The sequence below is a fragment of the Gavialis gangeticus genome, unplaced genomic scaffold (genome assembly GCF_001723915.1).
Source record: "Gavialis gangeticus isolate Ggan-Ray unplaced genomic scaffold, GavGan_comp1, whole genome shotgun sequence".
In the NCBI taxonomy this organism is placed as follows: Eukaryota; Metazoa; Chordata; order Crocodylia; family Gavialidae; genus Gavialis; species Gavialis gangeticus.
Window position 1 is genome coordinate 172,723,577 of NW_017729032.1, and position 19,106 is coordinate 172,742,682.

The 19,106-nt window shown below is 43.1% G+C and overlaps 1 protein-coding gene across 2 annotated transcripts in view; it reads right to left on the minus strand.

Moving 5' to 3' along the window:
• ARHGAP6 (Rho GTPase activating protein 6) overlaps positions 1-19,106 on the minus strand; it is a 397,221-nt gene that overhangs the window by 152,475 nt on the left and 225,640 nt on the right. For both annotated transcript variants that reach the window (XM_019524742.1, XM_019524743.1), the window contains exon 2: positions 13,593-13,752. In XM_019524742.1, the coding sequence (XP_019380287.1) occupies positions 13,593-13,752 (160 nt within the window). The remainder of the gene's footprint in view (positions 1-13,592; positions 13,753-19,106) is intronic.

Below are 19,106 nucleotides of genomic sequence, written 5' to 3' on the forward strand. Positions count from 1 at the left end.
CACACTATATCTAAGGAGCTATATTCCTGAACTGCATAGCACTCTCATGACCAGCCACCAAACTGACTCCTTGCCTAAGTGCAGACATTCAGAGAGGCTAGGGAGAGGTTAGACAGGGCTAAAATTGCCACCCAATCTAAGGTATGTTGAGATGGGTGGGATTGCGGGGGCTGGAGGGGCAAGCAGAATCTGCAGGGGGAATGGGGGTCAGGGGGCAAGCAGGATCCACAAGAATGATCCGGAAGATGGGAGTGCAGGCGGTGTCTGCAGGGGAATGGGGGGGGCGGGAGGTGAGACAGGGGACAGGAAGGATCCATGGTAGGGGTGGAGAGGGAAGGCGGGATCTGTGGAAGTGGTCAGTGAAGCTGGCAGGGTCCGCATGAGGTTGGTGAGGTCTGGGAGGTTTTGGTGGGATGGAGCGGATTGGTGGAGTCTGTAGAGGGGGAGACCAAGGGATGTTTTTAGCCTCCCAATGCACCCCAGTGAACCTACCTCCCGTCCCTCCCACCCATCTCTTTCCTCAGCTCCTGACAGGAGCAAATGCTAATAAAACCAGTGGCACTGAGAGCAGCCTGCAGGATGGGGGATTTGGGGTTGGGGGCTGGCTGACCCATGGCGGGGTAAGGGCAAGGGGCCAGTGGGCTAAAAATAGCTTGGTGCCAGGGGGACAGGTAGGAAAAGTGTGGCCCCAGGGCTGGGGCAAGCTTCTGGGCTTTCCCAGCCCTGAGACTGTGCAGGTAACTCTACCAAAGTACCATTAGAGGTCTAACCTAGATCAATTAAGTTTTAGTGTACATCGATCCAGGTCTTTCTTAGACCAGGTTCAGCCATTTTTAGACAAATCTATGTGCAGGAACTTCTGTACTGTTATGGTTTTAGACTCATTTCTGATCACTGAGACTGGGTCTACTCTTAAGGTCTGCACCTGTGTGAACTACGTTAGATTGGACAGCCATTTTTAAGTCTATCTAACCTTCCCCTAACCTCCCCAGATGTCTTCACTTAGCCATTGTCTTTCCTAAAACTCTGTTTTGCAGTGATAAAGACACTTAGGAAAATTAGTCCATTGTTATATTTAAACCACTGCCTCTCACGCTGATTAGTGTTGTTTCATTGTATCTCTGTCCTCCTACAGCCAGTTAGAAGGCAGGGTAGATATGCACCTTTATAGACCAGCTAAATAAGATATATGTGAGAGAAAAATCTCATTGAGAGAGAGAAATCTCTTGACCAATCTCATTTCCTTTTATGACCAGGTGACTTATCACCTGGACAAGGGGCAAGAGATTGATGTTGTATATCTTGACTTCAAAAAAGCCTTTGATTTGGTATCCCATGATCACTTCATCACCTCTTGGCTAAACTGGCTAACCACGGCTTCAACTTCACCATGATCCGCTGGCTGGGGAACTGGCTCTGTGGTCAGACCCAGAGGGCGTTGGTCGACAAGAGCCAATCGTCTTGGTGCGCTGTAACCAGTGGGGTCCCACAAGGCTCTGTTCTAGGGCCTATACTATTTAACATCTTCAGCAATGATGTGGACATTGGTGTCAGAAGCGGACTCGCCAAGTTTGCTGATGACACCTGAGGTAAAGCATCCACACCTGAGAACAGGAGGGTGATCCAGGCAGATCTTGACAGGCTCATGAAATGGGCAAATGAGAACCTGACAGTGTTCAATACCAAAAAATGCAAGGTTCTCCACCTAGGGTGGAAAAACCTGCACTATGCTTATAGGCTTGGGAGGGCTACGCTGGTTAGTACTACAGATGAAAGGGACTTGGGGGTCATGGTTGACCACAAGATGAACGTGAGCCTTCAGTGTGATGTTGCGGCTAGTAAAGCGAGCAAAATGCTGGCTTGCATCCATAGATGCTTCTCAAGCAAATCCCAGAACATCATTCTCCCGCTGTACTCAGCCTTGGTGAGGCCGCAGTTGGAGTACTGCATCCAGTTTTGGGCTCCACAATTCAAAAAAGATGTGAAGAAGCTTGAGAGGGTGCAGAGGAGAACCACACACGTGATCAGAGGTCAGGAACACAGACCTTATGATGACAGGCTGAGAGCTATGGGGCTCTTCAGCCTGGAAAAGTGCAGGCTCAGGGGTGATCTGGTGGCCAGCTATAAGTTTATCAGGGGTGCTCATCAGGATGTGGGGGAACATCTGTTCACCCTGAGCACCCGGCTGGGTGCTGGGTGCCAGTGAGGGGTTCCCCCCAATGCCCACTCCTCAGCTGGCTGTAGGCTAAGGAGAGAAAGTGGCTGGGGGAACTGCTGGGCTCTGGCCTCTCTGCAGTGATTGGCAGGCTGGGAGGCCTGGTCTAGTGGCCCCCTGCTCCTGGTATCAGCCAGTGCAGGGGTCTGGCTGCCTTTCTGGTTTGAAATGTGAACATCAGACTTGCTTATCAGTTCAATCGAGGCAGTTTAGAGAAACCTGTTATCAGTCTTGGGTTGTCTGACTGTCAGTACCAAGCCACTGTGTTTGCCAAGAAGCTCCTACTTCTGCAGTCTGTTGGGAAAGTGGGTGACAGATTTCCTAGAGATGGAATCAAAGAATTAAAGAGTCCTGTAAGTTCATAACTTCTTAAATAAAAAAAATCTAAGAGCCAACAACTTTCCTGTATTTATAAAACCTTCCTCTTCACAATGTTGGAAGGAACACAGTAGGTGATCATGGAAAGTACTCTGTACATTTTTTTTGTTGCAAATACAGAGTTTCTTTTGCATCCCAAGATGCCTATTTCATTTTGAAGGAAGGAATTTTGAAACTAACTGCAGTCAGCTGGATTGTTATCACAGTAATAACACAAAATGTTTACTTCACTACTAGGTTTGCCTGTGTGATTATGGCATGTGGCCACAATACCAGTGAGAAATATAACTGACAAAATTTTGGGCAGCCAAGAGATGTATTCATAGATTCTGTTCACACAATTCTGTGAAAACATCAACTACTTTTTATATCACAATATTGTTTGTAGACTATATACTGAACAGTACTCATCTATGATATCAGATGTTTACTTTAGGGAAGAAAAAAAATGGTACACAGGAGAGTGTATGAGCATAAAATAGTTTTGATAGAGGGTGATTTGAGTATGGCCATTTTCTCACAAAGTGCCTGGTCCAATGTCACTGAAGTTATGGACCCCCAGTGACTGCACTGGCACTGGATCAGGCCCAGAGCTCCCATTTCACTCTCTCTCATTGAGGCAGATTTGTGCTCAGCTCTAATGGTTATACAAATGCATAGGGAGAGGGTACAAGGAGTCTTTTGTGATTGGAAGAAGGATCAAACTGTACTTGCTCTTGGGTTTCCCTGAGCTCAAAGGTGACGGAAGGACAACAAAGGTAGGCAGAACCAGTTTTGCAAAGGGGGAAACTCATGATCCTCAATAATAGGAAAGTGAAAAGACAGGGCAGGGTGGTACCTTATAGCCTGCCTAATTCAGAGAGGCATAAGCTTTGGTAAGCAAGACCTTACTTATGAATGGATCTGCAGGGAGCAGGGCTTTTAAAAAGAATCCAGTAATTTAACTACTGTACATAGGATAGGGAAGGAGGGAGGAAAGGAAAGTTCTGCAGGTCCACCTGTAGCATCTGACAACGTTGTTGCTTACACATGTTTATGCCTCTCTAAATGAGTTAGTCCTTTCCTCCCCCCTTCCCTATCCTTTTCATTTAAATGATTCTTTTTATTTAGAACCCCTGCTCCCTACAGGTCTATTCATAGCATGTGATGCAGTAAGCTGTTGTTTATAAAAGCTGATGCCTCTGAATTAGACAGACAGTCTGTAAGGTAATACCCTGCCCTGCCTTCTGCCTGACTTCAGGCTAACACAGCTAACCACGCTTCTCTGCTAAAGGAAAGAGCAAAGTTGGGATAAAGAGCCACAGCTTTATCTTAGTAAGCAATGGTATCAGAGCTGGTTGGGCCCAGAGTCCAGCTGGCATTACACCATCTTAACGGTGGCATGGTAACTGTTCTTTCTGGTTAGGTGCACGTGTTCCAAAAGCCTGAGGTGGAATTGATCTAACCTATGTGGTTTTCTGTAAGCAGCGTAGAATAGATTGGAAGGGAATAGAACAGACGTTCAACGGTTGGTGGGGGTGGTCTGCAGGTTACCTGCACTGGCCGAGACCAGCAGGTTGGGGATGCTCCCATACACCTCCCACTGTGCCCCATGGGCTCCCTCGGCTGCTGGAGAATGCTGAGTGGAGCCGGGTGGCTGGGCCATGCCTGATTGGCTCCTGGGCAGGAGCAAGCCTTTCCCCAACCCCTGTTGCGGTGGACCATCCCCCATGCCCAGCCCTAGGCTTCCAGGAGAGCCCCAGAGTGGGTCACCGAGGCATGCCAACAGCCTGGCCAACACTTGGCACAAGTAAGGATCAGGCCCCCCAGAGCTCCGATGAACAGCAGGTGGCAGCAGCAGGTGCCCAGTGCGATTGTAGGGATTGCAATTGCAGGAACTGCACTGGGCATCCCCTGCCATTCTCTAGGGCTCTGAGGGGCCCGATCCTTTCTTCTGTGGAGTGTCCTCCTGCCCTCCCCCCACCTAGGGACACTGTATAAAAATAGAAAAATACTGAGCTACTGATGCTCCCTTCCCTGCCCCAAGCTTGTGGTTGACAGGTGGCAGCAGGCAGGGGGTGGGGCTGGGGACAGAAGTCTTGCTGACTCAGCTTGGTGAGAGCTCAGGGGTGGCGCCCACTGGGTGCGCAGCTGGAGCAGCCGAGCATAGCTAAGTTATAGCACATCTCCCTGCAAAGAGGGATTGGAGGGACCTGCAAAGGAGCCTGGGATGCTGGCAGACAGCAACCTAACTCGATTCGACAGGGTATCTGGTACAGGAGTTCAATGCACCAGACTAACTTAATTCATATAAGTCTGAGTGTACATTGATCCAGGACTACTGGGTTTCACCATGTCTAGTCCAGTTTGTGCCCCAAACTTCTGTACAGTTACAGGTTTGGTTCAATTTCTAATCACTTGATCCAGATTATGTGTAATGTCTGTACTTAGCCACAGAGTTCAAGCAGCAGCTGTGTCTGCTTCAGGTGCAGTGCAACCGGGAGTTCTCAGTAGGACTTTCTCGAACAGACCTTAAAGGCACAATGGAGCCCCCTCAGTTTCACAGAACGTAAATACGGGCATTGTTCCTTCCCTTAAAAACTGTGTGTTTTAAAGCAGAGCCAGGAGATAATTAAATAGAAATTCCAGGCCAGTTCATTTGATCAAACAGATTTAAACTCAGTTACTATCCAACTTGGTCCTTATCCTAGAAACAGAGACATTTACTATTAGCTTTTGTTTACAGGCCTTGGGCCAGGTTGCAATTCACATTCCAATGCTCACGAGCCAAATCTGAATGAATTCTTTATGTGATTTTCATGTTTCAGTAAAGTTCACATCTATCACATTCTCATTTTTTAATCCTGGGACTACATACAGTTCCCTCCCCCACCCATTTCTTTTGGAAGCACCTCCTTAATTCTCCAGGACTTTTCATAAAATGTTTCAGGACATTAATTAAATTATTCCCCAAATGCCTAAGATTGCCTACCATATGCTATTTGTACATATTATTCAGTTTTTCCAGTGATCCTCTTAGCTGGGCTTATTTTTTCAGCAGCTGTATTTATACAGCTTCATTACTTCCTAATTATCCATACATTTTTCCTTTATTTATCTTTTTGAAGACCAATTACAAAAATAATTCAAAGCTCAGCCATCTGTGCTCACACATCACATTGTACAAAACTAGGTTTTTTTGTTTTTGTTTTTTTAGAATTAGTACTCTTTCCTTTCTTTTCTAATTTTCAAATTAACAGAAAGAAAGAAGGCCCATTATCATCATGTGCTATTTCTAATGCTCTATAGAGGAAGCTCTATTGTGCCAAAAGCTGTACCAGGCACATAAGCTGCCATAGTATTTGCTCCTAACATAGCATACTCCTGTATGTCGACTGCCTTGATATATGTTTAAAAATGATTTTTATATTTTCCTTATAGCATCTGAGTATTGATTCATTAGCTCACTCTCTTAATGACTTGATGCTCTCTTTTCTCTTTTCTCTCCATGCTTTAATCATCTCTGTGTGCTCTTTTTAAATTTCCATGAGAATGATTTTGTTCTTTTTTTGTTAAAAAAAAAAAGCTTCCCATCTTTGACCAATGGTTTGCTGGCTGCTTCTTGGTTTGTGTATTTTCCTTTGCAATGGATTGTAGATTGTTATACACAAATGAAAGTGACTAATAGGCTGCTCAAGATTTCTTTCACATTCATGCACTCTAAAATGTTGGGATGGGGGGAGAGTTTGGGTATTTTTGGGGTTCTTTTTTTTTTAAAGCTTATCTCCCCCTTCCTCATTGTTTTCTTACTTCCTCGTCCTATAAACTCTCCTCAACTATAATCAGGCCAAAAGCATCCTCCATTCTTCTCACCCAAAGGTGGATCCATGAAGCACCAACTCAGGGTAAATACATGAGCATATGTTTAAAATGCAGTTCTCTTTATCCAAGCACTGATGCGCACACTTAATTTTTGGTAGCTGCTTAGGCATGTTGCTGAACAAGCTAATGCAGCTTTTGCCTGGTGGGCACAACAGGCATCATTTGGCCATGTGGAAGGGGACAGGGGGCAGGCTGGTCCCAATGCAGCCCCAGAGAATAAAGAAGTCTGACCTGGCCCCATGGAGAGGGAAGGGGTGTGGGCACAGCCCTGTGGGGGAAGAAGATGAGGCATGGTCAGGTCCCAAATCAACGCTTCAGGGAGGGAAGGGGGTGGGGAGGAAGGGGACATGCCCATATCCGAACCCAACTCTGCAGGGAAGAAATGGAGTGTGGCCTGGCCCAGAAGCAAAAGGGGTTGGTGAAAGAGTGGCAGCCCACCCTGACCTGGCCTTAACAGGGTGTGTGAGGCCTGGGGTTTGGGAATTTGGCAGGGGGGAGAGTGTGGTTGTATTAATAGCCGTCACTTCCCCCTGCTGCCAAACTTCCTAACCCATGGGAAGCTCCACGGGTTAGATGCAATGACTCTGCAAGCTGTATTTGCCTCACAGGCCAGAGGTTGAGCATCCCTGATTCATAGTCAAGGGAGGACCAAGGTGAACCCTGTCCTTTCCTGAAACAGGCATCATCCAAGCATAATCTATAACCAGACAGGGAAGGTCAGGAAAGGCAAACCTGGACTTGAACAACATTTTATATATTCTTTTTTTTTTAAATTATGCTAGAGGGAAAGAGGTAGACACTATTAATGCACTTCACTCTCAGGCTCTCTCATCACTGCACAAATCTCTCTCATCACTGCACTGCACAAATAGGTATAAAGTTTTTATACAGAGGTAGCACATTTGAGATGGATATCTTGATGTAAATGCCTAGTGGAGATAAAGTAGACTAAGTTTTCCTCAGCTACACTGAGGTAAAAATGACCAATCCTTATCTTAACTGTGATTTTACAACAACATAGGTCCTTTCAGTTAACTACCGTAATGCAAAAGCACACCTATTTTTGCAAGGAAGACACAGCCTATTTTCTCAACAGTTACCTTTTGGCAATTACCAAGCTGTTAAGCATATCTCAGATTTTTTATTGTATGTTCTCCCACAACTAAGGAAGAATTACGAAATGTAGGGCTAGAAGAGATCTGAAGAAGTTACCTAATCCAACCCTGTCCTTTGACAACCTTTTGTAATGAATCAAGACTATTTGAGATTGTAGCAGAGAGACAGAGCAGGGCTGTATCCCTCCATCAGCCCTGACTGTGCCCCATGGCACCGGGGGGGACTCAGAAACTGCTGGTTGCTGGGTTAGGGAGAAAACCTGGCTCAGAGGAGACTCCATGTAAATGAACCCCCCTGAGTGTGCGACAAGGCAACAGTGGGCAGAGAGGCCAGCAGACTGGACACCCAGTGTCCAGAAGGAGAATTAAAGACAGCTGTCACTGACCAGAAATAGGGAAGTGAGAGGGAGCAGAGGCTCCCAACTGCAATGCTCTTGGACATGGTGAGAGGGGTAAATGGCCCCATCATTTTCTGTTATTGCATATTTCTTTTAAACTGGTGGATGTGGAGGGAGCGTAGCTGTGGTGGAGCTCCAAGCCAGCAGTGCTCTGTTTAAACATACAGGGCAACCAAACTGGTAAGTCTGGCCAGCTCTTAAAGGGACAGGATTTGGACTGTGACTACTGAAAGTGATAAATCCTATGTGTAGGAGGATTGTGTCTTAACAGTGAACTGCCTCCTGTTATGTGAATTAAACTTGCAACAAGACGTGGCAGGAAAGAAGGACAAGAGGCGGTGGCATCTATAGGACAATCCAGGTCACGTTATCACCCACGCCTGGGCACCTACCCCTGACATGTCCACAGAGAATAAAAAAAAAATCTTTGATTCTAAAAAAATAATCTTTGATTTTCCCAATATATCCAGGTAGAGACTTGAAAAAGAATTAAACTAAAACTATTTTGAACCATTCAAAATATCAAAAGCTTAATTAATAAACTGAGCAAACAGTAAATCCATCAGAAGTAGATAAATTACACAATCATCTCATTTTTAATGATAGGATCTCACCTGAATACCCTGTCCTAGGGGGAAAATACATTTCCACATTTAATTCTGGCAGATGGGAAATATGAGGTAAAAGAGATGGTGACTGCAGACAGAAGGAAAAAGAACCCAGTATGAATCAAAATTATAGTAGAGACACATATCCTTATGCCATATAATCTTTAACCAAGATCCCTGGCCAAGTCTTAGCATGTTTTATAATTACATATGGATTCATTTGCATTTTGTCTGTTTTCTTCTTTGTTTCCTATGCCAAATAAATCTTACTATATTTAAGGTAACAAGAGTTGACTTCTTTCACTGGGAGATATTTATTGCAGTCATACTGCACTAGACTGCATTATCACATTGATATACTCAAATTAAGGTGACAAGAAGAATTAGCTATGCTTTTGCTTACTTCACTTGAGGGGGCCTAAAGTTTATGAAGTATGCTATTGGTGATCAAGTGTTAATACTGTTGTAACTGGTCATAAAAGTCATGTGGCACTAAGCTGGGAACCTCTTGTGAGCACTGCAAGGCTGCTGATACCAAGGACAGTCCACAATCCCTCCTACTCCCATGAGCAACAGGCCTGACTTTCATACCCTGTCTACAACACATATTTGTGTTTCTCCAGACTCCAAAAGATATGTCCAGGTCTCTTTAGTCTTTTCACAGGGCTATTTCTTCTTGAAACACTTCAAAACCAAATTCAATTTTTAATTATAAACATATAGTATCCTTCAATATAATTTCAAGTTGAGGAGCAACATGTTTTGATACAATATAACTCTGTGTGTGTGTGTAAGAGAGAGAGAGAGAGAGAGAGAGAGAGAGAGAGTATATACACATACATACACACACACGCACGCATGCACACACACAAACACACACTCACTGATTGCTATGCAGACCTGACAAGAATTGCATTATATTAATATTTTGTTCAGTCTGATCTGATTTTATTTGTTTTATACAGGTTTCCCTCACTTTATGCGGGTTCTGTATGTGTGAATTGACTCTTATGCAATGACCCTTTTTATACCAAAAATTCGTTATATGCAAGGTAAATTCACTTTTATGCGATCGGTATTGTGGAAGCCCACAGGTAGCTGTTTTGTGCGGTGCATTGTGGGGAGTGACACACACCAAAATATAGTCTCCTGTGTGGATCTGTGCTCCTCGCTCATTGTCTGTGAAATGTATTTCTGTAGTTGCCATCCCCATTATGATTTCTAAGAGTTCCGCTACCTTATCTCCTACCCCTTTCTCTGGTCCATCAATGAAGCCTTCACCAGTCTCTCTTCACACCAACTAAACATTCACCACCACCCTGTGCTTGTGTGTATCATCTGCTGTTGGCAAATACCAAAATTGTCTCTTAAAAGTGGTAGAAATGGGTGTGGGGGTCAGTACAGTCGAGGTCTTGGAATGTATCCTATTTGTTACATTGTAAAGTGGGTTCCCTTCGCATGAATTCAAGTAATGTGCCATTTTCCAGGAGCGCATGTACAGCATAAAGCAAGGGAAAACTGTATCTCACTCTCTCCAAAAGTCTCAGAGTGGCTTACAGTAAACAAACAAACCACAATCTAGAGGATTCCCCATACAATACAACATTGCATAACCCAAGAACTCCAATTTCCCCAACCACCGCCCCCTGCCCAAACCACCAAGCAAGATTTCCTGCCAATCCCAACCACAATTACAAACATTTAGAAGTCTAATATGACAAAACTGAAGAATGTTTTGTGATATGAGAATAATTTGTTTTTTATCTAAATCATAACACAGATGTACAAATGAAAAGTACATGAAATAGCCAAGAATTGGGAAACTGGTGAGTAGTGCATGAGGTGATGCAGCAGTCCTGGACTTTGTTACTGTAAAGTAAATTTTATGTTATGATGCTTACCTATGGCTAATGTTATTTTTACATACAATTTTGTATGCTTAGAATCATTCTAATCAATCCATAAAGGCATTGCTTAAACTCTGTTTCACCTATACACACATAAGTTAAAAGTTGTTCCCATGTGGATTTATTTATTTATTGTGTCACCTTCTAAACAATGGTTCAGGGCAGCTTACAGTAAGAGAAATAGAACAACTTAAAAGGGCAATTGAAACAAATGAAATAAAGCAGAGAGCCACTAAACAACACCTTGGTCTGGCTTTGGTTATTAAATGCTTGCCCAAATAGAAAGGTGGTGAGGTGTAAGGTTCACATTATCCTGTGCCTGGCATTAATAAACTGGCAGGGTATACTTCTGACCAGTAAATCTTACACAGGAGGGAATTAAGTTAGTAGCAGTTGAAGTGCAGAAGCACTGACTGCTCCAGCTGGTAGCACTCCAGTTCCTCTCGTAAGATGTCTACACTTTCACAGCTTACCTTGCTAGCAATAACAACAAACGTTACACAGGACTGCCATGAAAAAATGAAATTTGCAAAGCTGAAAAATCTCAAAATATCTGAATATTAATATATACACCAAAGGCTTGGGTGATATTTCCTTTTATAATTTGTATTGATCTACTCGTGCAGGGGTGGCCAACCAGCAGCATGGGTATACCACAAGTGGCACTGGCAGCTTCTGCATGGGGTACACAGCACATCAGGGAGGGAGCAGAGTGCCAGATATGGCAGAAAGCAAATTAGCAGACTGGGCATGGAGCATAGGGAAGGAAATAGAAAGCAGAGCTGTTGATCAGTCAGGAAACAGGGCTGGGAGCAGAAAGCAGAGCAGCAGATTGGGCATGGGAAGGGGGCAGACAGGAGTGGCACTTGGGAAGGGTGCAGGGCTACATTGTGGCATGCTTGCAAAAAAGACTGGCCCTCAGTATACAAGTGGCATTTCAAACAATCAAAACATATTACAGAGGTGCTGTTGATAGCATTCCTGGCTTAACATTATTTTCATATCTCCTGCATGTATTTCTGAGGGGATAGTGGACCTGTGCTGGTGATCAGTGAAGCCTATAGTAGGTGGAAAACTTACTCTGCCGTTGCTGGTATTTCTGGCGTTATTAACTTTGGCAGGGATTTGAGGCAAATTCAAGAAGATTTAAGAATACTGTATGCAAGAAGCTGCCTCACACTTTTTGTTCTCTTATAGTTTCAGTATTGTTATCCATTGCAGATATTCTGAACTTCAAAAGCTATGAGCCATTCAAAATCTAGCAGTGTGGCATCTCTAGCTAGGTCATGCTGCCATAAAATCTAGACCACTGGAGACCAACTTCTTTGGCAAGCATGCCATACATTAGCCCTGCATTCTCCGCAAGATCCAAGCCAATCCCCTTCCCTGACATATCTGCTGCTCTGCTTTCTACTGTCAGCCTTGTGGTCCCTGCTGATCTACTGCTCTGCATTCTGCTTCCTGCCCTATCAACAGCTGTGCTGTCTCCTCCCCAATATTCCATGTGCCACACACAGACACCTCCCGTGCCACGTGTGGCACGCATGCTGCAGGTTGACCACCCCTGAACTACACAATATCCTGACCTGAAATAATGCTAGAGTTGTGAATTTCTTTTATTTCCTAAATGAGTGCACAGTAGTGTGAAGAGAAAACAGAAAAAATGGATTTGAAGATCACCAAAGTATAGGTCATTATTTATCTTAAATGGAGCAATCCAAACTCACCAAAAGCAGTAGAGCTCTGTCCACTGTCTTCATTATGGTTTGGATCAGAGGTGAGCAAAATACAGCCTGTGGGCCAGATCCAGCCAGCCAGCCAAGGGATTCTATCCATCCTGTGGTAGGTCCCTTGGTCCCGCCTAGCCTGGGCACAGCGCAGACCGTGGTGTGTGTGGCCACTACCCCCGTCCTTGGGGCACGCTGCAGGGCAGGAGTGGCGTGGTGACCAAATTCTGTTTCTGACAGCCCCCACAGTGGCAGCTCCTCTTGGCTACTGCCATTAGCATCTCCAATGCTGCTGACCCAGCCCTGCTGACCAGTCCACTCTGCATCCACTCCATCTACCACAGGCCCTGGACAGAGCAAGTGGAGGCCAAGGTTGGAATTGTGGGGTGGTGACAGCATCGAGCCAGGGCCCAGGGCAGAGTTGTGATCTGCTCCCTGCACATCCCTACTGTGCAGAGAGCAGATCGTGGTTCTGTTCCAGGCCCTGCACCACTCTGTGATCCTGGACCTGACCCCTGACCCCTGCGGGGAGTGTCCTGCTCTTGGATGCCACTCCCCGCATCCCCATCACATCCAACCCACTGAGCACGCTCTGCCCACAGGGGTCCCATCCGGTCTCCATGGAGAACCTGCCTGCCCACTCCATATGGTGCCCCCACTGGTGGGTGCAGGGCAGATGGACCTGGGTACTGTGTCAGCACTACCCACCCCACCTCTGGCCTGCAACAGCTCAACACAATTCCTAAAATGGCCCTCCAGCCAAAATAAGTGCCTACCCCTGGTATGGGTCTTGTCCATAGTGACCAAGATAATTTTTAACAATATTATATAGCATCCAAATTCTGAGAGCTAATCTTTTACTTTGGGAGAAAAACCCTAGGATAAGTCTACACAGGACAAAATAGCACCCTGCAGAGATTCCTCGAGCTAACTTGAGTATCCTCATGCCAACATACACAGTTGGCATCAGCTGCCTCTGCAGGGTGCTGCCTTGCACTAGAAAGACATATTGTAATTGGCCAAGATTTTCAAAAAGATTTCAGTGTTTCAAGTTCCTCTTTGTTTAAGGGTTCAAATTTAGAGGCCTTTTAAGGTCTTGTTTTTTAAACAGCACTTAATATTCACTGCCTGCAAAGGAGTCTTAAAGGTACCTCACATTGGATACTCATAAACAGAAGCACCTGAAAACTACAATTCACTTTTGAAATTCCTCATAGTTTACAACAATGGTATTATTGAATAGAAGCATAATACACAATTCATACTGAGCAGTGACCAACTCACTATCTTCTACGTGCACTACCAAGTTATGCTGTTTGTGGTTTACCAAGCAGAGTTTTAACTTGCAAAGTTCTAAACAGAAATAGTTGATAGAGCCCTTACCTTTGGGAATAGTAATCTGACAACCTAGGTCACAGTCCTGCTGCAACTGATAAAAAGCCACTTCCTGTAGTCGAGCCCGCTCCAGCTCTGAAAGGCTTTGAACGGGAACTGACTTCAGCCGAACGCTGCGCCCTGACATGCTTTTCCAAGTGAAGTCACCCTGCAGGAAATCAAGTGGAAAAATATGAAGCATCATATGGTTCGCACAGTTTAATAAACACACCCGTCTCTTTTATCAGCAAGAAAAACATCATGGGGCCTTTTAAAAAAAAAAGTGTTCTTGGACAGCTCTGACCTTTGAAATATCTTTGTTTTCATAAAATCAATATTCCTTAGAGAAGCCCAGACATGCAAAAATATCACTTCCATCTGCACACATTTAACCTACTATTGTTGCAACAATGCTGGGACTTCAAGCAAGCAAAGGAAGAAATAAAACAGCACTCAGTTTTTCCTGGTCTGGTGATTTGACAGCACCTTTATGTATTGTTAATTAAATGTACAGCAAATTTACCGGTCTTCTGTATAGTGTGAAGTATATTTTCCACGGTGTGCCAAACCTATTCTATTGGTCCATGCACAGAGCACACCACCATAGCTCCACATCCTTCCTACAAATACCCCCCTTTCTTCATGGATGCATCACGCTTTGATTCATGCTGACTGAATGACGAATTACTACATATGCTCCAAACAGTCCTGATCAGCTGTGTGTTAAGATAAATATAACCATACAGCATGAAAAAACACATAATCTATAAATACCAAATGAGTCCACAGGTCAAAACCAAAAGCTCTAGCTGTGTGTCTCCCACATGTGATAACATATTTAAAATATTATTCCCTTGGCAAATATTTCATTAAGATGAGGTACATATATTTAAAGTATTCAGCAATTGTGACATACATATGTGCTCCTAGGTTAACCATCAACTTCAAACTAAAATTTCAGAACGGAAGCAAAGTCTAAAAAGGCAGATTAGTACATCTGGAGTGCAAAAAAATAATTCTTTGGGCTCCTGAATAAATTCTGACCAGATTAAAAACAATGGTCCAATGTCTGGGTCAGTGAAATCTGATGTAGCTTTATTAAAGACAATGGAACTACACTGGTTTACAGCAAATGAAATACACAGACAAAGCAACTCATAATCCAGCACAACATGCTAAGGAATAGTTTTGACATTATTAAGCTTCAGTCATGTTACAAGAGTAATTCTTATATTTGTGTTAAAACCCATTTTAACACAAATATAAGAACTTCCATCCCGTATGTGTGTCTATCTGATAGATATACTGTACACATATTTTTGAGTGTAATGGGGGCCCTAACCCATTACTGATAGGGGAAGGAAGACCAGGGCCTGATGGCCAGCTCAGCCCCTTGAACAGACTTAATGGCAAAAAGGGACCTTAAATAAGATGGCTACCTGCTCCAGGTAGTGACTGGCAGGCCTGGGGTGGAAATAGTCAGATAACCCAGGGAGAGGCTCAAAACCCCAGGGCCTGGCCCAGAAAGGGCAGTCTGGCTGCCACAGGAGGCAGAGCACCAGGGAGAAGCCAGTCCAGACTGTGGCAGAAAAGACTTTCTGCCACAGAAGGGCAGAAGAGACACTGTGAGCAACACAAGAAGAGGGCCTTGAACCTTTTCCATTGGTTCTATTGCCGGGTGAAATTAACCGTGACAGGGGAACTTGTGTTTTGTGAGCTTTACGTTTTGGAAGCAGATGCTCATGCTTTTGATTTACATTTGGATTGGAGGATTGGGGTAGCTGTAAGGGTCACATTGGAGGCCACTAAGTTGCATCAGGGGCACCCAGCTCAGCACACTCTGGGGGCCTGGAACCCTGGAGTGCTGCATACAGACAGGTGTCCAAATACATTTAGAGGGAAGACTGTGGCATGTCAGAGGACTGGATATTTTACAGCAAAAACTGGGGAGTGTAATTCCTGTGTCCGCAAGGGGTGTGCTTAGGTGCCAAATGGCCCAGAGCCCACAAAGCGCCAGAGCTGGAGCTCAAGAACCTAGGATCTTGGTGCAGTGAACCCCAGGCAGTGGGAACCAGCTAGATTAAAAGTGAGCTAAGGCCAGGAAGGGCCCAGGTTCAGACAAAGACCAACCCCAAAACCTGCATCCACTTCCTGGGGCGGACTCCTTATGAAACTAGAGCATCAAGTTGTGACAGGTGAGATAACTGTTAAGGGGCAGGACCCTGAGAGTCTCAAAGCAAGGCTGAGGAGTTTGGAGCCCAGTGGCAAGCCAGGCCAGGAACATTGTTGCACCAGCACTGAATATTCAAGCTACTGTGAGACAATGATATATGCAAAGTATGATGTAAACATATACTACACTTTATTTTACTTTGTGTTATAGGTATATTGACTGTGCATGAAGTATGTCAGGGCTTATCAAAAGGTACTTCTTCACAACAATCTTTTAAAATGAAAATTATTATGAAACCAGGATAAAGGGGTATCTATCAGCTCCTTATACAAAATATACAGGCATATCTAGTACACAAATAAATTACACTGCACATATTTAAGATATTACACACACACACACACAACAAGATTTGCAGCCTATTCCTTTCCCTTCCCCCTTCTCCTCTCTTCTCCCTCTGTTGATATTTTATGAACAGTTTATTGTCACATAGCTGGGTTGTGCAATTTCAAACTGAAGGTTTGCTATGCCACGCAAGCCAAACCCATTGAACTTAAACTCAGGCTAACCAAATGAGGTAGGTGTTGCAGAGCCCACAGTCACAACACCAGCAGAAGAATCTTTACATTTTTTAAGAGCTGTTATCATTTACAGTCAAAAATGATCAAGAGCAGACAACAAATAAGAAAACAAGTAATGTCTATCTCACCTTTTCCCCCCAAAAGAAAAAACATTTGAAATAAAGATGTATGCAACCAAATCCTTATAGGCATATCATGTCCATATGTTCCACACTTACAATTATGTAGTTACAGAAATAAAAATGCCCTCAAAGACTACAGTAGGAACCTTGACATGTACCATTCTATTTATTTTTATATCTTTGTCTCTTGTAAGAGTAATACTACTAAACACCATAATATCTAAACCAGTGGTTCTCAAAATTTTTAGGGTCAAGACATCTCTCCTTAGACTCAAGGCACCACTTGGAACATACCAGCTTCCAGCATTCGCTAGTTTTTTTACTACAGAAATATAATACAGGCATTTGCAACCGACTAAGAAAGGCTCCGAGAGATCAGAGCGTTTTAACACTGGGTTTATTTTGGGGATTATGTTTGCACAACTAACAGTGTAAACATTGCAATGGTACCCTACGGTATCCTTGAAAGATTCCCAAAGCACTTCAGGCAACTGTGGTGTCCTTGTTGAGAATCACTCATCTAAATTTTTATGAATACTTTTTTGAAAATAGCATTACTATCTCTGTATGATATTTGTACACTGCTTATAACTTTGGTATCTAAGTTTAAAGCAGGAACTGAAGAAAGTATGATAATTTAGACACTTAGGCTAGAGACAGACATTTAAAAAGCCCAAGGTTGGAATCGATTTAAGTTATGTGGTTTTCTGTAAGCAGAGTAGTTTAGATCATTTTTAAGTCTAGATCACCATTTTTAAAAGAGTCTGTGTGCACCAAACTTCTGTTCTGTTATGGGTATAGACTGGTTTTGTGTGCTGAACTTTTGTTCTCTTATGGGTATAGACCAGTTTCCAATCACTTATACGGGTACAAGCGTAATGTCTGTACCTGGCCTTAGATTATGTTCTTAAGGACAGTTTTTTTTCTGTTTCAGTATATCACTTAGCAGACACATGATTCTTATTCCTTATTCTGTGAAGAGTGCTGCATTCATCTTTAATGGACAGCAATGGATAAGGCTCATTTTGGCATGCACGATGGCAACTCAATACAACACACTGTCCCCAGTTTTCCTGTTAGGACACGGATTTAGAACAGACTTACATAAGAGATTTCTCAGATCTTCAGTGCTGCTTCTTGCCGTAGGAGAATTTTATCAAAAGTCTGCATGCTTTCAAACTAAAGGTCTAATAATGCTTTGTTAGCAAAACAAGAGCTAACATTGGTATGGATGAATGCAATGTGTCTGGAAAAGCTACACTCAGGGAGATAAAATAACACAAGATAATACAAATTTGGAATCATCCAATCTATTTTCGGCTCATCAAAGAAAACATTAATCTTTCACACGTTGTAGTTGATACATTCTCTTCTATGTCAATTTAACATGGATTTTATGAGGTTAACAGAACACATGACTGTAGTTAACTAAAGTATTTTGGAATATGCTTTGTTAGGCCCCATGGAATCTCCTAATCTACTATAAAAGAGAGATCCAAGAAATATTTGCTTGAAACTGTCTGTTTTATTTGGCAAATAGCTATCAAAATGTTTTCTACAGGCCAAACCAACATATACACTTTACACAATTCCTAAGCTAGTATGCTTTGCATAATGAAAAGTAAGTTAGAGGTCTCAAACTTCTACTATAATATATGCTGTAAATTTATATTTCATTTATATCTATTATTTCTTCTAAGACTTCAAAATTTATCTAGTAGATTTCGCATAATCAGCCAAAGGAGACATAACAGCTTCATCTCTCTGGGACCCTTCTTTGGCTTACTGTATATTGTATACTTTAGTGCTTATGAAAGTCTAAATTTATAAAGTCTTCAGAATGAGGCCAAAATTTAATATCATGAGATAAAAGCAATTATTGTGAATGTTCCCTAAAGGTCAGTATTTTTTGCAATCAATACCTATCATAAGACATTATTACATTTTGGACTTCTGTGTCAGTATTGATCTATCTTACCTTCTCAATATGAGTAAAGATTTCACTAAAACACTATAACATTCTTTATATTATTCATTATAAAGAATGAATAATAACCGTGTTGTGACTTGCTGGCAGCTGGCACAGTGGAGTCCTAGTCAATGACCTAAGGCCCTAATCCAGTGGTTCTCAACCTTTTTAGATTCAAGGCACCCCTCAGAAATGTCAGCTCTTCATTTTCACTTATTTTTTAACTACATAAAAATAGAACAATTCTTCTGTTAGAAAGAACTCAGAAATGCTACATGTCAGAAGGGTTTTAATGCTATGGATTCCTATTTGAAGTCACCGAGTTTATCTCATGAATTGTATATAGGTGTTTGCATACCTAACCATGCTAATATCATGTGGCATCCCATAGCATGCTTAAAAAGATTTCACAGCACTCTCATCAAAAATAATTTCCCTAGGCACCTATGGTTGTGGGAGCACTGGAGACAGAACAGGTAGAAGTCAGAAACTAGAAAATGTAATTGTTCGCACAGTATTGAAGGGAAGGGAGGTTTTATGGTTAAGGCATATCATGGGGTTCATGATTTGGATTCAGCTGCTGTCTTAGCCACAGAGTTCCTCGTGGATTTTGTGGAAGTTACTTAATCAAGCCATGTCTCTATTCCCCAGTTGTATAATGGGATAATAATATTTCCT